The 20,065-nt window shown below is 43.1% G+C and overlaps 1 protein-coding gene across 11 annotated transcripts in view; it reads right to left on the bottom strand.

Annotated features, from left to right (window-relative positions):
• Positions 1-6,557: 6,557 nt before the first annotated feature.
• Positions 6,558-20,065, bottom strand: part of PTPRT (protein tyrosine phosphatase receptor type T) — a 425,958-nt gene continuing 412,450 nt past the window's right edge. For all 11 annotated transcript variants that reach the window (XM_048963311.1, XM_048963312.1, XM_048963316.1 and 8 more), the window contains 5 exons: positions 19,925-20,056; positions 17,023-17,148; positions 15,497-15,660; positions 14,874-15,009; positions 6,558-14,159 (listed from right to left, as the gene is read on the bottom strand). In XM_048963311.1, the coding sequence (XP_048819268.1) occupies positions 14,106-14,159; positions 14,874-15,009; positions 15,497-15,660; positions 17,023-17,148; positions 19,925-20,056 (612 nt within the window). In that variant the 3' untranslated portion in view covers positions 6,558-14,105. The remainder of the gene's footprint in view (positions 14,160-14,873; positions 15,010-15,496; positions 15,661-17,022; positions 17,149-19,924; positions 20,057-20,065) is intronic.

Here is a 20,065-nt window from a genome sequence, read left to right as displayed (position 1 = left end):
GAAGTCACCAGGACAGCCCAGCGGTCCTCATTCGTTCCTTCTCCTGACAGCCCCTGGTTAAAGAGGCAGGTAGCACTGGTACAGCTTTGCTCTCCATCAGCAGCAGATGTGCACACAACAGCCAGGTGGACCACAAAGGTGGAATCAAAGGAGCAAAGTTCTCTTTTGCCTGCTCTGTGTCCCATTGGGTAAGGAGATCTTCTATATGGAGCGATTGCTTGTGGACCATGGTTCTTGAAGGAGTTGCTCTGATTCTTTCACTCTTTCTTTCCTGATTCCCACTGTTTCAGTAGCATTTCCAGTTTCCGTACTGCGCCCTCCATCTTCTGAGAACATCCCAGTATTTTGTTTTCAGACTAAAGCCATGGAGTAATGCACTTTACCTTGACATTTTTTCTAAGTCACGCACCATCACACACGTGGGGACATTTGCTCTGTGCACGTCTTTGCTGCAAAATGTTTGAAACCTAATGCAGTCACACTGCTAAAATACACTCACGTTCAGCTTTGGGTGGAAGTCAGCATCTCTGAAGTTTTTATACCTGTTAGACTCCTATCTGGCTGCGGAGCCAAGGAAAACAAAGCCCTTAGACCAATGTGGTTTGGCAGAATCCCAAGCTGCCTGCTGTGATGTGCTCGTACCAATCCAAAGAAGTCCCAGTGCAGAAAAGCAGATTTGCCTGCTTCCAGCTCATCGTACATTTTTATCTCCAGAAGAAAGCTAAAGGTCAGTTTAGGCACCAATTTTAGGCTAATACTTCCTTGAAGGAAGAATTGCATCAGGGAAGAGTGGGGTTTTGCTCATTTAAAGGACATTAAAATCTGTAATAACTTGAGACTGGAAGGTAATTGAGGTAGAGTAGTGATGACATTTGAGGCACCCAGATTGATTAGATCAGACTGTTCCCGCTTGCTCAGATTCCTCCCCTCCCTTCCTAACCCTCTTGATTTTTTCTGTGTGTTACTGCAAACACACCACACAAATCATCCTTTCAAACTTGCTGCTACCTTGATTAAAAAAAAAAAAAAAAGAAAAAAAGGTGCTTTACAATTTCCACTGCTGTGACTGCTGCGCATACGCCAGAAGTTTGTTCCTACTGTGTCAGCTCATACAACAGCTCGGCCTTATCTACACAGCACAGAGATTTGAACAGGTTTAAGAGAGCTTTCAGAAATTTACATTCTGTTTACCAGCCGGTCGCCTCCTGTGCTTCTCTGCACGCAGTGCACACAGTGCTGCAAACAAACACAGCCCCTCCTGCTCATGCACGTGCTGCTCCAAAAGGAGGGCCACAAATTAAGGCCAAGTGCTGACCCAAGGCGACCTGCTGGAAATGCTGTGGCGATGACCAGCGGTAGAGCAAAAATAGGAAAGGGTTTTGGGTTTGGTCTCTGTAATTTCCCATAGTGAACGGGGAAGTGAGGTTGTAAGAAAAATAGAATTGCTGTCACCTGATGAGCCGCATCCTGACAGTGCTTGCAAAGGGGATCGGAGGTGTCAACACACACAGCGAAGTTTGGAAGGGTTTGAGAGAAAATTCCAAAACCATGAAATTGTGGCCTTTGCGATGACAGCAGCAACAGCACCCCGTGTCTCTGTTGGCAGGGATCCTTCCAGCACACATCCATCATGGCTAACACTTCCCAGGATAACACACACATCGTTGGGTTCGCTGGATAACCCTACAGGAAGTGCCATGAAAGCTATTTACATATCTAGATATTCACACGAGCACTTCTACATACACATATATACATATTTACATAAGTAGACTTTACAGGCTATGTATATATATGTATGCCCTATATAAAGTTATATATGTGACTGACACAAGATTCGTTAGTCACAAAAGTTAAACTTGGGAGAAAAATCATCCTGGATTTCCCAAAAGTGAAAGTGCATAAGGCCAGGAACATTAGAATGATATTTTATCCACGTGAGCATGATTCTCCCTTTCAAGAGAGCTAGGCTGATGGCGTGTCCTATGCAGCAGTGTTCCCTTATCCATCAGTGAGGCAGATAGGTGGGCTGGGGGCAGCCCTTATAGCCAAAGCAAATTGCTTCCCAATGAACAGACCAAACAAGAATAGGATAAAGCGGCTGAGAATGATTTCAGTGCTTAAGTAATTTAAAACTGCACAGAACGCATTAGCAAAATGTTACATTTTGATCTTTGCACTCCATGTGAATTCATTAAAAAAAAAATCAAAAAAAATCTCTGTAGTTTCTTTTAAAAGTCACCCCTGGGCTCAGCGGGTGTGCTGTGTTCTTATCTTCTCCTCAGAGCTGCATGTGGGACCGATAACTTCTAAGCCCCACGTTTTTCTAAACTCCATGGAAGCACAAGAAAATTGTGAGCATTTGCATCCCGAGTGATCTTACAACTGCACTCATGTTCCCAGGACAAAACATTCCCCTCTATCTCTCCCTGCACCCTGCATGCAAAGACTTGCTACTGCTCACTCAGCTTCGTGCTGAGTCCTCAGTGGGATTCCTATTGTAAAAGTGGACCATGAAGAAGCACCGAGGCAATGGCAGCATTTTCCATGGACTGATGTGTACAAAATCCTGACCTCATCCCACATGCTTTCAGACCAAGAGCTGTTACAGTGTCTGGGATGGACAGGGATCCATTCTCTTTCAGCAAGCTGCATCTGCTTTTCATTTTCACACACACAAACACACACAGAGAGTTGGAGTGCCTTTGTAACCTGGACTTATCACTTCCAAACTGCAGTTTCCAAAATTAGTCTCCAAACTTGCAAAGCTGATTCATGTAAGCAACAGCAGCAGTAGGAGTCTGCCAGTGAGAATTATTTGCATGCTTGCAGCCAAAAATCAGCCTTGACTTCATACTTTCTCACTGCTTGATATTTTTGCAGCTATTTTGCTTAACAAGGTGGGGAACAAAGTCTGTTTGTGTTGGGCACTGCACATCAGTTGATGGGAAAGGCTGCCCCAAGCCCACCCCTAGCAAACATCTGGAGCAGTGGGCAGGGTCAGAGGCAATGCAAATCACAGTTTTCTCCCATGGACCCAGAGAGTAGGGGATGGAAACTGTTGTAACTCTGATAAGCTCTGGAAATTATCAGGAGGGTGGGACCCTTGCTCTGTCCATTACAAATGTGTGCAAGCTTTAGACTTTGGTGTAAAATGCTACTGAAAACGAATAGTGAATCAATTAACTATTTGTGCCTGGATACAGAACATCCCTGAGCAGCACAAGACTGAAGCAACAAGTCTCAGTTCTGTGCCAAAGGCTCAAGGCATGTAGGAAGGACCTCCATGGCCAAAAGCAGTAAATTCCCTCAGATATCACAGAACACTGTAACCTGCTGTTTCTTAAGCACAGTTTCTGTCTGCAAACATGAAGGTGCTGCCATCGATGTGGAGTATGCTGCAACCTACATCCATAAAGACAAACTTCATTTCTACATATAACAAGCAATTTTATGAAGGTGCAAAGCAAAAGCAAAACCTAATGACTTATTTTGACTTCTGTTATTGACACAGGTCATCTGTCCTCCAAACCACAGCCAGCACAGGAACAGCTACTGCAAGTTGTGATGCTTCTTCTGATATGTATGCACTGGGACTGCTGCTAATGAGTACACCCATTTACAGAGAGCTAGGGTTACTCATTCCTACCTTTGTTATACCTTTTGTGGTTTTGTTTTTTTGCAAGATAGTTCCTATGGCACCAGTGTAGACAATCATTTTCATTCTTTGACCTTTCCATCAGCAGCCATGGCTGCACAAACACTGCCAATAATGCCTTCCAGTAGCTCCTGTTGTAGCAGATTAGTTGTGCTCAGCTTCCAGCAGCAGGATGAGCTGGCAGAAGGAAGAAACACACACATGCACACCATCACTTCCCTGCTCTGCTGTTGGAACAGACTTGTTTGCATGGAAGATGCACAAATCAGCATAAAGTCCTAAAGGGGATCTGTGCTTCACGTGCTCTTGGCACACTCCAACATTAGGTTAGAATCCCTGCATGGGCTTCTAGTGGGAACAACTGGTGATGGATGGATGGTTGGACTGGATGATCTTGTAGGTCTTTTCCAACCTTGGTGAGTCTCTGATTCTATGGATCCTAGGGTTGGAAGGAGCCTATGTCAGATCAGACACAAATCAAAACATCACTTGGAAGAAAGATCCCTGTGGGTATCACTTCTCATTTGTGATATCCCACACTGAGGTACTGCATCAGAGAAGACCATCACAAATGCACGCACCACTGGCACCTTTCCTACATAATTTGCCAATATCAGAGACATCCTGTGAGACTGGTGGCATCAATGGATTATCTCCTAATGTTGTTCAAACCTTGCATCACACAGCTGGAAGAAAACAAAATAACTTTCCTTGAGCTGCTAAGTCCACGGTGGAGCTGAGAGCTGCCCTAAGCCATTCCTAGCATCCTACATGTGAGAATACAGAGAGCATTATGGTTAGCAACTTCTGGCTCTAACCACCTCCAAAGGTTCTGCATATTTCATTCATTCCCCTATGCAAGCCAGACTTCCTTTCACAGATGTTTTAGAGGGAACCATTTATACATGCAATAAAAAAGCTATTTCACCACATTGCTGAAAAATCCATCTGGTTGCAGCTTATCTTACCAGTATATCATTTACAGGGTATCATATTAATAAAAGAGTACTAAATATTATATTGCTTCTGGCATAAGGAGTACATTATAGGTGTTTATAAACACATTACTGAATGTTACAGACTTTTAAGTAACCCCACTGACCTGTCCCATAAATGCTCTGTAGCTGTTGATTCACCGTACATTAACATTTAATGGATAAACTTTTACAAGCCAGTTACAAACATTCTCTGCAAGAAATATGACATCCTCCTAAACACACGCAGAGATGACTCACAAAACAAAAGCTAAACAAAACACAAGAAAAAACGTATGCCAGTTCTGTAAAATTAAAGTTATGTATCAGTGTACAGAAGTAAAATTGAACATTACTTCCCCCCCCCTTATTATATTTTCATCATTTTCAAATGTTGAACTTGATCAAAGAGGGAGGACCTGCAGTGGCCAACTCAGATGACTTAGATGATTAATTTCCAAGAATAGACATGAAGAATTAAATCTGTTCCTTCTCTATGCCATTGTACGGCATGACTTCCTTGTTGATATGCAGTAATGTGGAGGATAACATCAGACATCTCATAGTGGTCCATGTTGGTACTGGTTATCAACCTAACTTCATAAGTAGAGAAAACAGCACATCCAGAAGACAACCACCTGGCTGTCCAAGCTGGATTCACCTTCTGGAGAGGTCATTTTCTCCCCATCCAGGTAATCCTCTCCATCCCCTCCCTAGACTTGGATGTCACGTGGACAGCTATGCCTCAATGAGACCAATCCCATTTTTGACATCTGCTTTTAAACAATACCTGCATATCAGCACAATGTGTGGTGTTTGAAGGTTAAACCTTAGCAAATGAGAGCAGCTGTACTCGAAGGCAGTGATGGAGCTGGATGGCATCACTGTGAACTCACACCTTGCACATGCCAGGTGCAACACTGTGGTGAGGAGATTGCTTTGGCATCGACTTTTGCCTCCTATTTACCTGCCCAGAACAACAGTAAATGTGTGAGCAAACACTGTGTTTGAGCCAAACTCAGATACCCAGTGTAGTGCTGTGGAGTTTTCTTTGTATCAATGAAAAAAGCTGAGTATTTGCAAAAGAAAACATGCACAGAGAAAGGCTGCTTCTGAGGTAGATTCACCATGCTTTAAGAAAACCAAGAGCCACATCATCCTTCTAGTTTATTTTTAGTAAGGCTAATTAACAATGTAAAACAAATTAGTTCTTACCACTTGGGCTGTATGAGTGTAGTAAGACACGGCTCTCCTGGTGCTAAGCTGTGAATCTCAATGCACCTGTGCTTGCATTGAGGGAATAAAATGGTCTTTGGTGTAGAGGATCCCTGTCTACTTCCTCGCCTGCAGCCTCCTGCTTTCACAGACTGCCTTGGAAGCCAAGCACAGCCACGTGGCTGTGGATGAATGAGCATGGCAGCCTGCTGGTGGATGTGTGAAAATATTTGCTACTGACATCTCATCCTACATTCAAGTTTGGCACGCAACACCTGCACACAAAATACCCGCCTCAAGAAAGCACCAGAAAAGCGTGCTTACCGTTAGCAATATCAACATTAGCAATGCAGCACTTGAACACCAAGGAAACAAGGCAGTAATACATGTTAGATGGAAAACATTGAAAGAACATGTTCAGTTCTAGCTTGCACTTCTAAGACTGTAATTTTTAAAAGCACTCGGCACACGTACATTGCTTTCTGAGAGGGCTGTCTCAAAAGCTGCAGCTAGATTGAAATGTTGGGTGCATTCTCTTTGCTGCTGTCGAGCCACTTCTGAACAGCACGGTGAAATAAAGCCAGCTGCCCATCAATGTGACAAGGAGCTATCTCATGTTCTCCCGTGCCACCACCCCGCTGTTTCTAATAGTATTGCTTGCAATATATTGTTCCCTGCATGTGCAAAGAAAAGGCACGAGCACGAGAGTCTCTTAGTAAAACATTAATCTCAGATCACAGATTTATTTTATGGATTTGCAACACAGCCCATATTACAAACATTGTCTGGGAACATTTACAAGAATAAATAAGATGGACTCGCAGTTGTAAAAAAAAGATTACACTTCACTGTAATGTACAGTCAAAAAATATATCTGATATTCATTGACTTGACATTATTTACCTTCCTTCTTTTAAGCTAGAAAGAAAAGACACTGAATGCACAGTGTTGAGATTTCTGCATTTATATTTTTTTCCTTTTTTTTTTTTTCATACGTGCTTTATCTATCAAACATCCAAACTGTACAAGTGAGTTTCACCAGTAATCCATAAAGGCCAAAGGAGGGGGAGATGGGGGCAGAATCCAACAGCAGAGACGCGCTGATGCAGCACGTGTGGGGTGCTGGGCAGGGTCCTGTTCACCCCAATGCAGCCACAGCATCCTGACTGCAGGAGTAACAGCTCTGGTAACAAGTGGTGCTACAGCATTTCAATTTCAGCAGGATTGGCACAGGGGGAAGGAGATGAAATCAACATGGGAGTGAATTCTGTCAGTGTGTTCAGTCAGTACGAGTTAAATGTGGCAAGGGCATAGCTGCAGCTTTTGCACTGAAATGCAGCAGGAGTGCGGGAGACTTAAGAACAGACTGCAGAGGTGAGGAGGGTCATGCCAGTTCTGTTCCATGTACATGGAAGTCCTGCATGGGAAGTGTTAGAGCTAGTTCAGCAATGCCAAGAACCATCAGGTGCCCTGGAGAGGCTTTCCAAATAGCTAAACTCATTGAAGCTTGTGAAGCGCCGGCCATGCACCCAAAAACACCCCTGCAAATGCATTCCTTCATAACTGCACACTAGCACGATTTCCTGGAGGTGCCCAGTGAAGGATGAAGTGCTCACAGAAGGACATACACCTCCACAGAGCCACCTGCTCAAGCACCTCACCAAGTCCCCCAAACAGTTGTGTTCCAGGTTAACAGATCTCCCTTACAAAACCTTCGCTGAAATACCATCACCTGCAGTAACTGCTTCCAGTGACCCCTATTCCATTGGAAACCTGTACAGAACAGACCAGGACTGATCCCAAAGGTTACACCTATGGCATATACCACATCACAACAAGCAGCAAACCTCATTGCCAACTGCGTGAACTGGCTCATGGCCATGCATCCGCTCACACTGAACTGGTTTGCAGGAAAAACATGTTTATCCTTTTTTTTCCTTTTTTTTTTTTTTTTTCCCTCTGCAAAGAAATACTACGGAAACACTGCATCTCTCATTCAATCTGCTGCATAATTCTGTTTCTTAAGGTGTGGGTTGAAACCAGAGAATAAGGGTGAACAACCTGCCAAATGCACTGGGACAAGGATGGAAAGATTTTTCTTGTTTTGGAAGAAGCTGCCAGGTTTTCACAAATCCGATGTGAAGCTGTAGATACTGAATGCCATGTATTGTTTATAAGGGAGACTTTAAAAATCTTTTAACACAGAAAATAAAGATTACAGAGTTGAGACCACTGGAAGTCAGTGAGTTTTTTTGTCTCTCCATCAAACTCAGAACCGCCAGGATTTGGCCTTGGTGTATGAAAATGCATGAATGTGCTCAACTGCTACACTCAGCTGCACATCCTTCAGGTATTTCTATGATGAGGAAGATGACTGATATTTGTCCAAGTCAATAAACACATACTACATGATACATTTCCCTAGCATCCCTTGCCAAAACTGCAGAAAGTGTGCTTTGCTTCTATGCTGTTGGATGGCCCTCAATGGAGGAAGAGCTACAGGGAACTGGGGAACAGGGAAAGGAAGGGCACTTGCATTTAAATTGTATAGCATGTATGTATGGCTATAGAAGACTGCAATCTAAATAGGTATGAATGTAGGAGGGTTAACAGAATCCTCATTACTCTCTTCTGTATACCAAACCTTAATTAGCTGGCTCTCTCAGTTTCTGCTCCTGGAAAGGTCTGTGCAGGGAAGGTGCAGTATTCTGTTCTATCACTTTCTGGTCTTCAAGGAGGTATACTTCAAGGAGGAGCTTCACACTCACAAGCAGAGATCATCCTGAAGCACTTTCAACACAAGGTCCCATTCGTGTTCCTAACAAGCTGGAGTGAACTTTGTACCTCAAATTAGAATACAGCAGAATCAAACCAAGTTCTTGAGACGCCCTTTGCAATGACTAAAAGTGAACTGCGCTACCAATGAGACATCGTTCAAATTTATTACAGGATGTGGAAAACATTGCAACATTTGCACTGAATTGCAATGGAGGAATATGCCAGAACTGTGCAATGCTCCATGCTGACTTGCAAAGATTTCTGGCAGTGTGACAGAGGCACCGCAGATTTGAAGGTTCCTCTGAAAGAAATCTTTTATCTTTGTCCCTCGGGATTTATTCCCTCTGTTACACTGCCTGCTCCCTCTCTAGAGAGTTCTGCAGAGTGGAAGGTGTTACTGCCTGTTTTTTTATGATCCTGGCACAAACTCTGAAGAGTAGGAAAGACATAAGTATATCCCTGCAAGAATAAGAGACAGAACAAAGTGGAAGTTTCTCACCTGTTTCAGGACACCATTTAATCCTCCTCCACTGTTTGCTTTTCTCTTTATCCTCTCCTTCTCTTCCAGACAGCTGCCTTCAGAACAACTGCAGCAGATGGGAGCCTCTCTCCTTCCTCTGACCAAGGGACACCAAGAGCAGCACATCCACAGTGCCTGGCTTGAGATTCCCAGGGGAAATCCCACCAACTACTCCTCAAGGACCCATGCAAACTACATGGAAAAACAACGCTACCATCTGCAGACTTAAAACTACTGCTGTGGGGTCTTGCGTTGCCACTGGACGTTTTCACAGGGAGCTTACAGATCCAGAATAAAAGGTAGGAAACTACTGACACACAAATATGTGTTTCCCTAGGCAAAAGCTACGCTCTGTGATTCCCACCTCTGCCCTACAGAGTGCACGGACCAGACCACTCAGGGCTCACAGACATTGCCCATGATATCTGCCAACTTTCTGGGAGTTCCCTGGGCATTCTTAAAATATGGGCACCATGTGGACAGGGGCTGAATGGGAGAGATGGGATGCAGAACTGTGGCTTGATTTGGTGCAAAAGGTGACAGGAGGGTTTTCTGTGCACGGAAAAATCTTTCACTGCTAATTACCTGGTGTCTGTGGACCAACATGGACAACTCTAGCTCACTTAAGTGGCACTAATGCAAATAAACCAAGGGGGATCAACCAGTGCACTAATAAAACTAGTTGAAGCTAACTAAGCATGGCAGTATTCCATGCAACTTTGCTAATGAATTTCAATCATGAACTGAAATGTCTCCTACTTCCCTGATCAGAGAACATCAGTTACTTCAGTTTACTAAATAAAACCACCAGTTCCCATCTGCTTGTTTGCCACAAGTAGTCCCTACCTTCACACTGACATTGTACTACCAACTCCAGTCTGTTTCCTTCACATTAATAAACAAGTGCCTCAAGTCCATCTACAGAAGGTCAACTACACTTTTCTTTACAAAGAAAATTTATTCTTTCCCCTGGGGGGAAAAAATAACAAAAGATGGCAGCAAAGGATGCAGTTTTCACAGATTAAAAAAAAAAATTAAAAATCCAAAAAAAAAAACAACCCCAAAAACCAACAGATTGTAAAGACCTTCTCTACCTTGTAGAGATTTTTCTCTATCTCTTTCCTGCTGACAGCTCAGGTTCCTCCTTCTCCAGCATCTGGCCTAGGTAGATCTGCAATTCTTTGTTTCAGTTACACCTCTTAATAACTTAAGATGTTCCAGGCCCTGTGTATGGCATAGTCCCTGTACCCTTACTCTTCTTATTTCTAGTTTTCTGAATTTCAGATTACACTTCAGACCAATACTATATTATCAACAAACAGTTCTCACCCAATCCTGAAGGATGTCAAAATGGGAACAAGTGTTTTCATTAGGACTATTCAAATACTGTCATTATCATATTTACACAGCCTAAAACTCAGTCATTGAGGAACTCCCCTTTTCTGCCTTACATTATTACTCCCCAACTGCAGCAGGCAATACTTAGGTTGGAAAGCTTGTCCTGGTTGTCAATCTTTTCAAGAGTGAGAAAGCCTCCTTTGTTATCTCAAAATTTCTCTCTTTCTCAGAGAAAACAGACCCAACATCCACAATCTTGCTTCAAGCACATCACCTATGTTGCTACAGGCTCCTCTCCACAGTTTAAACAACCTCAAGGTAAGAAAGTTATTTACAGCAAGTTCTTTTCTCTTTCCCTTTATCATTAATTCATATTCAACATATAAGCATTGTGCAGCAAAGAACACTGCAAAGATGCCTGAGCCAATACAGACCGGAGCTGGGCTCCCAAAAATCAGTGTACCTGTGTGTGATGATGGAACAGTTTGGACCACAACCAACATCACACATAGTGGTTGCACCCTTCCACACTGGCTGTAGGCTGAACATCACCAGAAAGCTGAAACACAGACCTGAGCTGGCACACAGTCAGTTGTGGCTAACAGTGGGGCTGTATGAACCACCATGATTTGCACTGAACTTGTTCCTTGCAAATATAAGGTAAAATGTAGCTTAAAGACCCTTCACTTAAATCTATGCTATCACTCTGCATTTGCAGAGGGCTAAAAGCATGTGGTGCGTTACTGCGAGCCAGCTGATGCTTGCACCTGACCCTGTACTAGCATGCCTCATACCATGAAAATACATTTAAACCTACCTCAGGACCTTAAACAACTTCACTGCAAGAGCTCTTCTGCCTGGCTCATCCAACACCTGCTTCTCTCCATGTATACATCCCTCCCATAGGCTGACTGCTGCCTTTGTAATCCACTTTCCTCCACGCTACTGCTTAGCCTGAACCTACCTTCTACCATTCATTTCTTGGTTACATTGCCATTCATTATACCTCTCTATTCCTTTTACCCAGGCCATTAACTTCAGTGCCTGAACTAGACTTTCAGTAACTCCTGAAAGGGTCCTATGGGTATGCTAGTTTCCATGTAAAATTAACAGAATGCTAAATACTAATTATTATTTCCATAGCATCCATAGGGAGTTATTCCCTCTGGCTTTCTGGAGTTAGTGAAGTCACAAACATTTTGCTGGTAGCTTCTTCTCACCTTGGCAATTGCAAAATCCTATCCTGGGACCAGGATTCCCTCTTTCCTCTTCTTTGCAAACGGCCCCCAAGCAAACCACCTGTAATTCAAATAGTAATATTATCCTTTCCTTCTCAGATGTCATAATTTTGCTTTGCCTTTTATTCTACAGCAGAGTTGTTTCTGCAGCTTAGCAGCAACAGAAAAAAAAAATAGAACAACTAGTTTATTTTGTGAAACAGCAGACATTCACCTGCTGCCCCAGTGTAACCCAGTGTTGATTTAGTGATTTCTTGCAGAAAGTAGGGCCCTACCTGACACACAGCAGAGGCACCTGTAAGGGGGTTCCCACTGACGCTTTTGTGGCACAACTGCCTGAGACCTTCAAGGTATTCACTTGGAAGAAGCCAAGAATCCAAAGCTTCTTGGAAAGAACAAGAGCTCGGTGGTTCAGCATCCTATGCAAATCTCTCATCTGCTCAGCAGGAAAGATTCCATTTCCAAATAGTGAGCCTTGTTTCTTAGACTGCTGCAGGTCCTGACAGAGATGATGACTTTTTTGTTAGGTACTGCTATATCTGAGTCAATAAGGGTTCCAATCAGATTTAATTGTCAAGACAAAGATATAATTATCAAGCAAAGAATGACCATGAAGCAGAGGTGCCTTTTGAATTTATATATGGAATTGGTAAATTTTTTTAAGCTTCTGGTGCTCTCTCTGCGAGGCATTGACACAACTGAGCTCCCAGCAGTTTCTGAGCACTTATCAGAGGGTGGAATACTATGAAATGGTAAGAAAGTGGAATGTCCTTAAACTCTTCCCTTACCTGTCTAGCTTTAAGCAAGTCTATGTTTGAAGAAACATACATCACTAAGAATCTAATTTACACGCTGAACTATCTCGGATCCCTGCACTCTGAGAATAAATAAATGGCTAAATTGAAATACTGAATGTCATAAATCCTTTGTTCCTTTAAGAGTAATCACAGAGATTATCCTGTAGACCTAAGTGATTAGCTCCTAAAACAAACTCTTTCAGAAAAACAATTTCTTAGCTTCTAAGAAGTCAGAGCAAGATCCAGAACCATGGCAAAACCCTTCTGATGTTTGTTGCAATGAAGAAGAGTTGCACAGGGGTTTCTGCAGAACAAAAGAAAAGCCTTTTTGCTTAAGATGGAAAGTTGCTGTGCTAGCTGAAGCCTTTTCTTAGCAGGTGCCAGAGCAGGTCTCTTTGTATGTCCATCACCCTTCCTGCAGCTCGGATGTGTTACCATTTTAAATTTGCAGGGGATGGAAATCTGAATAAATCACTCAATTATGTCTGACTGTACAACAGTTTGGGAACAGCGAGGAAAACCTGATCAAACTCAATTTTAAGATTACCTTCAGATTCAAAGCTCTTGAGCAGGAACCTTCTTTGTTCTTCATTTGCACAGTGCCTAGCCTAGTTCAGCAGGGACCTGTCAGGACTAGGGGTCCTAAGTTCTACAGCAATACAAATAATAAATTAAAAAATAATAATACATAGTATATGATCAATAATACCTACTTTATACCCTGTTTTTCAAAGACACACTGCACCCCAGCAAATACTTGAAAAATATGGTAACATCGTTACCAAAGTTGCAAGACAAATGCAATTTGTTTGATGCAAATATTTAACTTCAGGGTTTAAGTGGCTGGGAAACTCATTAATATTGCTTCACCAGCACTGAAACTAACATGGACCAGACAGATGTAACCAGTTCATGCACAGCCTTGGGAGAAACTGGGGGGAAATGTGGAGAAGCCAAGATGCAAATCCATGAACAACTAACTCCTCATCTCCACCATCTTCATGCTAAAAGGAACCAGATGCGGAAAGATATTCAGTGTTTTTTGGTGTTGGCCTTTTCATTTGGAAGATAAAACAAAGACAGATAAGATAGGCAAATCGTAATGAAACATTTCATAAATTCCCTATGGCTATCTCACTTTTCCCAAATGACTGCTGCATGAAATTCAAAAATTAAAGACTGGGATTTGAGAACAAAATAATAACTTAAAAAGGAGACATTTAGAAGAGAATTTTCTAAAGGTTTCATTTTTTCCCCACTCTTCAGCAAGGACAGCAAAAATACGATCCTAAAGAGGAGAGAAGTCAGAGGGGATTAGAAAGTCCAGTCCTTCAGCCTGTCTCCCATTTCTCTTATTTTTACAGTAGGTTATTTAAGAAGCGGTAGATGCTCCAATAGAAAGCAGGCAGCAGCAAATACAGGCATCATCTCCTCCTTCCAGCTGGTCCGTCCAGTCTCAGTCTCTTTCTCCAAGAAGGAGAGGTTTTCCTTCCCACACTTGTTACCTCCTTCTAGTGTGGGACAGGGGAGAAGCATCTGCCAGGGGTCGGGGTCTGCCATGTCGGAGGCTCCCCTCTCTCTGCTGGGCTAAAAGGAGCTCAAGTATTCCAGTGCAACCTCATATACAAATTTATACTGTTCCTGAAAGAGACAATAGAAGTCAGTGACATTGGGATACAGGTGAACTGTTCAGACACTCATTCTGCAGGCTGCAAAAAAATGCCTCCTCTCCCTTTCTTACTGGTCTTAATGGTCCTGTCCATTTGACAGGACCAGGCAAACATTAATTGCATTTCTATGTGATAGTAAATAAGTATTGTTAAGAGTCATAATCAGTGGAAGAGAAAAATGCTCTAAGAGACAGCTACCCAATGGGCTATTCATTATTTGCTTCACACCCTCATCACACGTGGCTTTTGAGGAAAGAATTCAGCATGATCAGTTGGGGTGTCTGAACTCAGGATGGTTTAATCTCTCTCTTGCAGGGAGCAAGGTCTGAGGTGCACTCTCCTCCCTCCATGATTTCAAGGCATGTCACAGCAACAAGCACCAGGCTGTATGCATATACAGGAGGACAAATTCTACCTGCTACCCATAGCTAAGGTGACGGAAGCTTGGGGTGCAGGAGATGTTACCCACCTTGCTGCCAGGGTGGCTGCTCCACATCTATTCAAGGAGAGAAGCAGTGGGACTGGGAGATTCCTCACACATGCCAAAGCAGGGCTGGCTTTAATCCTGCTGCATTTATGGTATGTGTGGTTTTGATTCATGCTGGGCTAAACTGTAAAATCTCATACCTATTGTGAAGTCCCCATGCCTATGATGGGTGGAGAAAAGTGCAGGAAACAAGCTTACCAGTGACTCCACCATGTTGGACTTGTTATTCCGTAACGTTTTCACTATGTGGAACACGTCAATGATATTTTGCTGTTGAATCATTTCACACACACTGCAGATGGCACAGAAGGTGCCACTTCGTCCCCCACCGTTCCTGGGTGCAGAAGAAAAGAGGCAACAGATGAAGCCAGGAAAGGGATGAAAGCACAGCTTACAAATCAGCACGTACACCAAGAGAGGGGTGTGTTCACCAGCCTACTTGAGGAAGCTCATGGGTTTGTGAAAGCGCAGCTCTGCAGGGCAGCATGAGAGCTGGCAGAGCCATGGCACAAGGGAAAGGCTAATGCCATCCCTGGAAGCAGTGGAGAGGGAGTCCTGGGCACTGCTCTGCTTCTTCTCACTCCTGTGGGGCTCACAGCAGAGAGCAGCAGAGCCTTTGGCTCCTCTTCACCACAGTCAGTAAAATCTCTGGGTCAGGCAGTTATAATGCAGCATAGTATTCAACTTAAAGTATGCTACAAATGTAATTTAACTTCATTTTCCCCAGATGAAGCCTGGCAAACCAGGAGGTTTGGACTGATACATAATCAACCTTCTGGACTTATTTCATGAGTTTACAGATGATTTCCAGCCCTACTTACAGGCAGTGGACCACAGTGCGGCCGTCCCTCCCATCGTACTGCTCCTGCCACTTCTCCAGCCTCCTGACCACCTTCAGCAGTGAGCGTTTGGATGGAGGGGTGTCCCGGTATGCTGGCCAGCCAATGTACTGCAGGTGCTGAACGATGCGATAGCCATCCTGGGGCTGAAACAAAGAGCATTTGCAATTCTGAAGGGAATGGGGCAGGAAGCAGAGAGAGGGTGAAGCAGAGGGCACTGATCGCACATCTTAATTTGGTATCAGTGCTAGAATTCTCCACTCTGCATGCATGATACGGCAGGGAACAAGGAGTTTTCCATATTTTGGGTGATAACAATGATCTCAGGTGCTACGAAGCCAGGCAGAAACTAGATGCTAAGGACATGTTTTATTTCCAGTAGAGAAAAAATGTCTCACTGAATTCAAAGAATCGATCAGCTATGTCTCACCTGGTACCTTGTGGTGGAGGTTCATTGTGTCAAAGCAAGTAATGGCAAAGACAGTCCTCAAAAAAATCTCTGGGTACTATGGCAGAAAAGGTCCTCATAAGGATTTAGAAGTGGATGTTGCTGCTGAATGCAGGTGGGTGTGAGAAATGTGAGTTTATAGCACCCATCCTGAGAGCTGTGCATTTACAAGGCAGCTTCAGCATGCAGTGTTATCAGCCACGGGACTGCAAGGCTGTCCCCAGCTCAGTGGCAGTCAGCTTGGGATGTGGGGTGGAGCAGAGGTAACTGATTCAGCTGCTCACATTGTTAGACCCCATGACTCACTCCACAATGACATAATTGAATGGCTGCACAGGCTCTGACTACACAATCAGGGACAGTATGGAAATGCAATTTCTGGAGCCTATTTCCACTTCTGATTGGGGAAAAAAAAAAAGAAAAAAAACGAAAAAAAAAAGAGTTTAATCAATCTGGGAAACAATTAATGGGAGAAAAATTCTCTGCTGAAACTCTTGCCGCAGCCCTGAAGTTGTATTGCATGGGTCTAGAGTGCAGACAAACCTCGCTTCTATCATGCCAGCTATACAGGGGCTGAGGGATACAGACAAAAAGTTGCTTGCAGAAATGGCAGCCGCTTATTTATAGGAGAACAGTGGCAATTAGGAATCCCAATCGAGCTGGTAAATATTGCATTTATCTTCAGAAACACTGCAGAGCAGCTGACAGATAGGGAGCAGTTGATACTATTCCAGCTTATTTCCTATGATGCTGATACTTTTATTGTTTCTACTAATGGATTAATTGTTCTCAAATATATACAGAAAAATGCACTCCATTCGAATCCAGATTTTCAGCTCATACCATCCATTTTCTACTTTCAGCCAAAAGGCTTTCACCAATATAGACTAATGCAATTAAATGTTAATTAAAGGAAGTAGCTACTAAATTTCTGCAGTGGAATTTTGTTACTAGGTGAGCGATTCAGCATCTCAGAACCACAAACTAGATTCTGCCTCTTTCCCATGCCAAAATGTATTTGTGAGAATAAATAAGGAATGTGATATTTCACTGCTCTTACCCTGGCCATGTTGCAGATCCGGAATATCCGGTTGATGATGTCTTCATCGATGTCTGCTGAAACAAACTCTACTTGAATTGGGCCATAGCAACAGGACGTCTTCTCTGGCCAGTACTGCACACAGAGCTGGTGAGAATATCGAAAAGAAACAGAAAGCACCTTAATATTAGCAAGGGAATATATCATCAGTCTTGACTCGCTTCAGATGGCCAGCCAGCACAAAATCCATAACCAATCCTCTGTTACAGAATGCATTTGCTCAGAAAAGACCTCTCTCTAGCTTCAGGAAACTTCTTGATATTATGAGTCTGAAGACAAAAAGAAACGTATTTTAGAAGCTTCACTTTTTTTTTTGTCTTTTTCAGTATGAAAACCATTGAACCCAGGGTGTAAAGGTGAAGGAAAGTGGCAGAAAAATGAAGTTCCTACATGGAAATGGAGTTAGAAAAGAACATTAAAAGATCAGGTAAATGCAATAAAATCACAGAAGTGTGGTGTTAACGAGGAAATGGCACACACCAACAAAATTAATCTTAATTCAAGCAAAGAGGAATTTTTCTGCAAAATGAACTTTTTATGCTGATACTACTGAATTCACAGCATACAAAACCCTACTATTCACACAAATTACGATCTAAGTATTTCAAATCCATCTGGAAATAGATCGTGGCAAGAAAATATTTTGCATGAGATCTCATTAAGAGTTTCTGCTGAGATTGTATTTTTCTGGGTTTTTTTCCTCCTATTTTCAAGAGTAATTTTTGAGAAGTTCTGCAACCACCAGGTGCTCATTTGAACTTGATCTCGAGCTTTTCAAGTTCAATCACTATCAGTAATAATGTCAAGCGTGTGCATACCACTGCAGTAACTCTCTATTCCTGTTCTTCCTTTGATCATATGGGGCTGAAATTGGGTGGGATAGTAATGAGATTTTATGCATCTTTGCCCTTGTTATTTTCTCAAGATTACAAAAGCACACGAAGCCCACATAAGCAAGCCCTCCTTTGAAGGTTATCTTCACTCTTCATCCAGATTTTTAAGCAGCCTCCAGACCTCTTCTCAAAGCATTTGCCCAAGAGGCAAGGAGATGGGAGCTGAGCTGTAGGAACCATCCTCAAGGTGCAGTGCGAAGAACAGAAAGATTAAACTTAACTTTAAAAATCACTGTTCATAAAGCAGGTCTGTGAATGTTCACTCAGACTGACGTTTGTACAGTGCTTAAAATGGTCTGCTGTGTTCTCTGAAACATGGTTTGCTTTTCACTTTGCACCCTGCTTGCTTCCCTATTTACTACATTTTCATTCATTAACCACATACTTATTTTTAATCACAGCTTCTATATAAGCAGGTTTTGTATTTTGTGCTTTACTCCTGTCGATGAGCGAGATGTTCCACCTAGCCACACAGATGTGGTATCTTCTGCACACAACTGTACACCGACAGCTGTGTCATGCTTCGCACTTGGGTGAGGCAACACTGAGCAGCTAGATAACAACACTGCTGTACAGCAACAGTGCAAGCATAACGCTGCTACACAGTTACACTTCCTCTTCAGAAACCTCACCTTCAAACTGCTATCAAACTTTCACACCTTGCCTTGAGAGCTTTTAAGATGCAAACTTTAAAGCTATCCCTACTTCCTGCAGTAGCTGGGTGCATTCAGCACTGGCTGCAGACTCAAGGTAGGTGACACCATGTTGGAATGACTGTCAAAGTGACTTAATGCACTGCCAAACCTCCTCTCCTCCTCTCCTGTGCCTGCAATCTACCTGATAAAAACAGCAACATTCTAGGGGAAAAAAACACAGGTAAAGTCTTTGGCAGAAAGACAGTCGGCAAAACTAACAGGCTGAGGCTGATGGGTTTGTGCTTTCTAGGAACGAGGTGTGAGAAAGAACTCCTGGTTTGTAGAAAATGCTGTGCTTTACAGAGTCTGCAAAAAAAAGAAAAAATGCAATCTGCTCCCACATGTGGGCTCCAGGACTGCACAGACGACTGCGACTTGCTGTCATCAGGAGGGTCACTTCTGAGCACAGCCCTTACACAAACAGAAATGAAACCCCACAGCTTTCACCTGAAGGGATCTCCCCTCAGTGCAGCAAGCCAAAGAGACCAACGATCCCACTGCCTTCAAGGCTGGTGAGGCTTCAAAGACAGCAAAGAGACAAATGAAAAATTAATCTGAGAAGCACCGGCTACTTGAGGGCTCTTCTCTTGTTTAACAAGTGCTGTAATGGGTGAATTAGCAATGCCAAACGTACTCTCCACACAAATTGCATGATTGCACCTTTTTGAAAGCTGCTATCTTCTACCACTCATCAGCAAGGTGCCTGCAATGCCAGCAGCTCCTGCCCTGCCACCTTGACTTCTGAAAACAGCACTGTGGTCAGCAGCCAAGGAACCAGGGAACACATGGCACTTGAAAGAAAAGAATGAGAAATGCATAGCACAATGTGCTGCTCCAGAAGCAGTGTGAGCTGCACGTCTCACTACTACCAAATCTTATTGGAAAGCTCAGGAAGAAGATCCTTACGATGTTTTCTGCGTATTGCTGGGTTTTATTCTTCTGGAAATAATGGGTGAGCAGGCAGGCATGGAGTACGTATGCCTGGGAGGAAATGGGAATTGGTTTGGGAGGAAACTTAGGCCCACAACAGCAGCATACGCAGATAGTTAATCGCTGTTAATTGCAGTAAGAATTACTTGCCTTAGAAGGAGTCAAGCATGTAGACCTGAACCTTGCTCTTCCACAGTACCCCAAAACATTGCCTGTTACATTCCAGTTCCCATTATTTATTTTGTTTTATTTATTGGTCATAAGCAAATGGCTATAGAAACTCCCTGAAGACCTTCGGGATCTAAGAATAAAGCTATGTGGCTGAGATGAAGAAAAATCCCTTACCTGTGCAGCATCCATCTCATTCAGCATCACTACGGAGGAGCAGTTATAATCAAACACCAGCCTCCAGAAGTCTGCTACGGTGTTGGGCAAAGGGTGCTGGGTTACAATAAAGGCAGCAGGTTGCTTGTGGCTCTAACAAAA

Source organism: Lagopus muta, chromosome 16 (genome assembly GCF_023343835.1).
Source record: "Lagopus muta isolate bLagMut1 chromosome 16, bLagMut1 primary, whole genome shotgun sequence".
Lineage (NCBI taxonomy): Eukaryota > Metazoa > Chordata > Aves > Galliformes > Phasianidae > Lagopus > Lagopus muta.
This window is presented reverse-complemented; position numbering and strand designations above follow the sequence as displayed.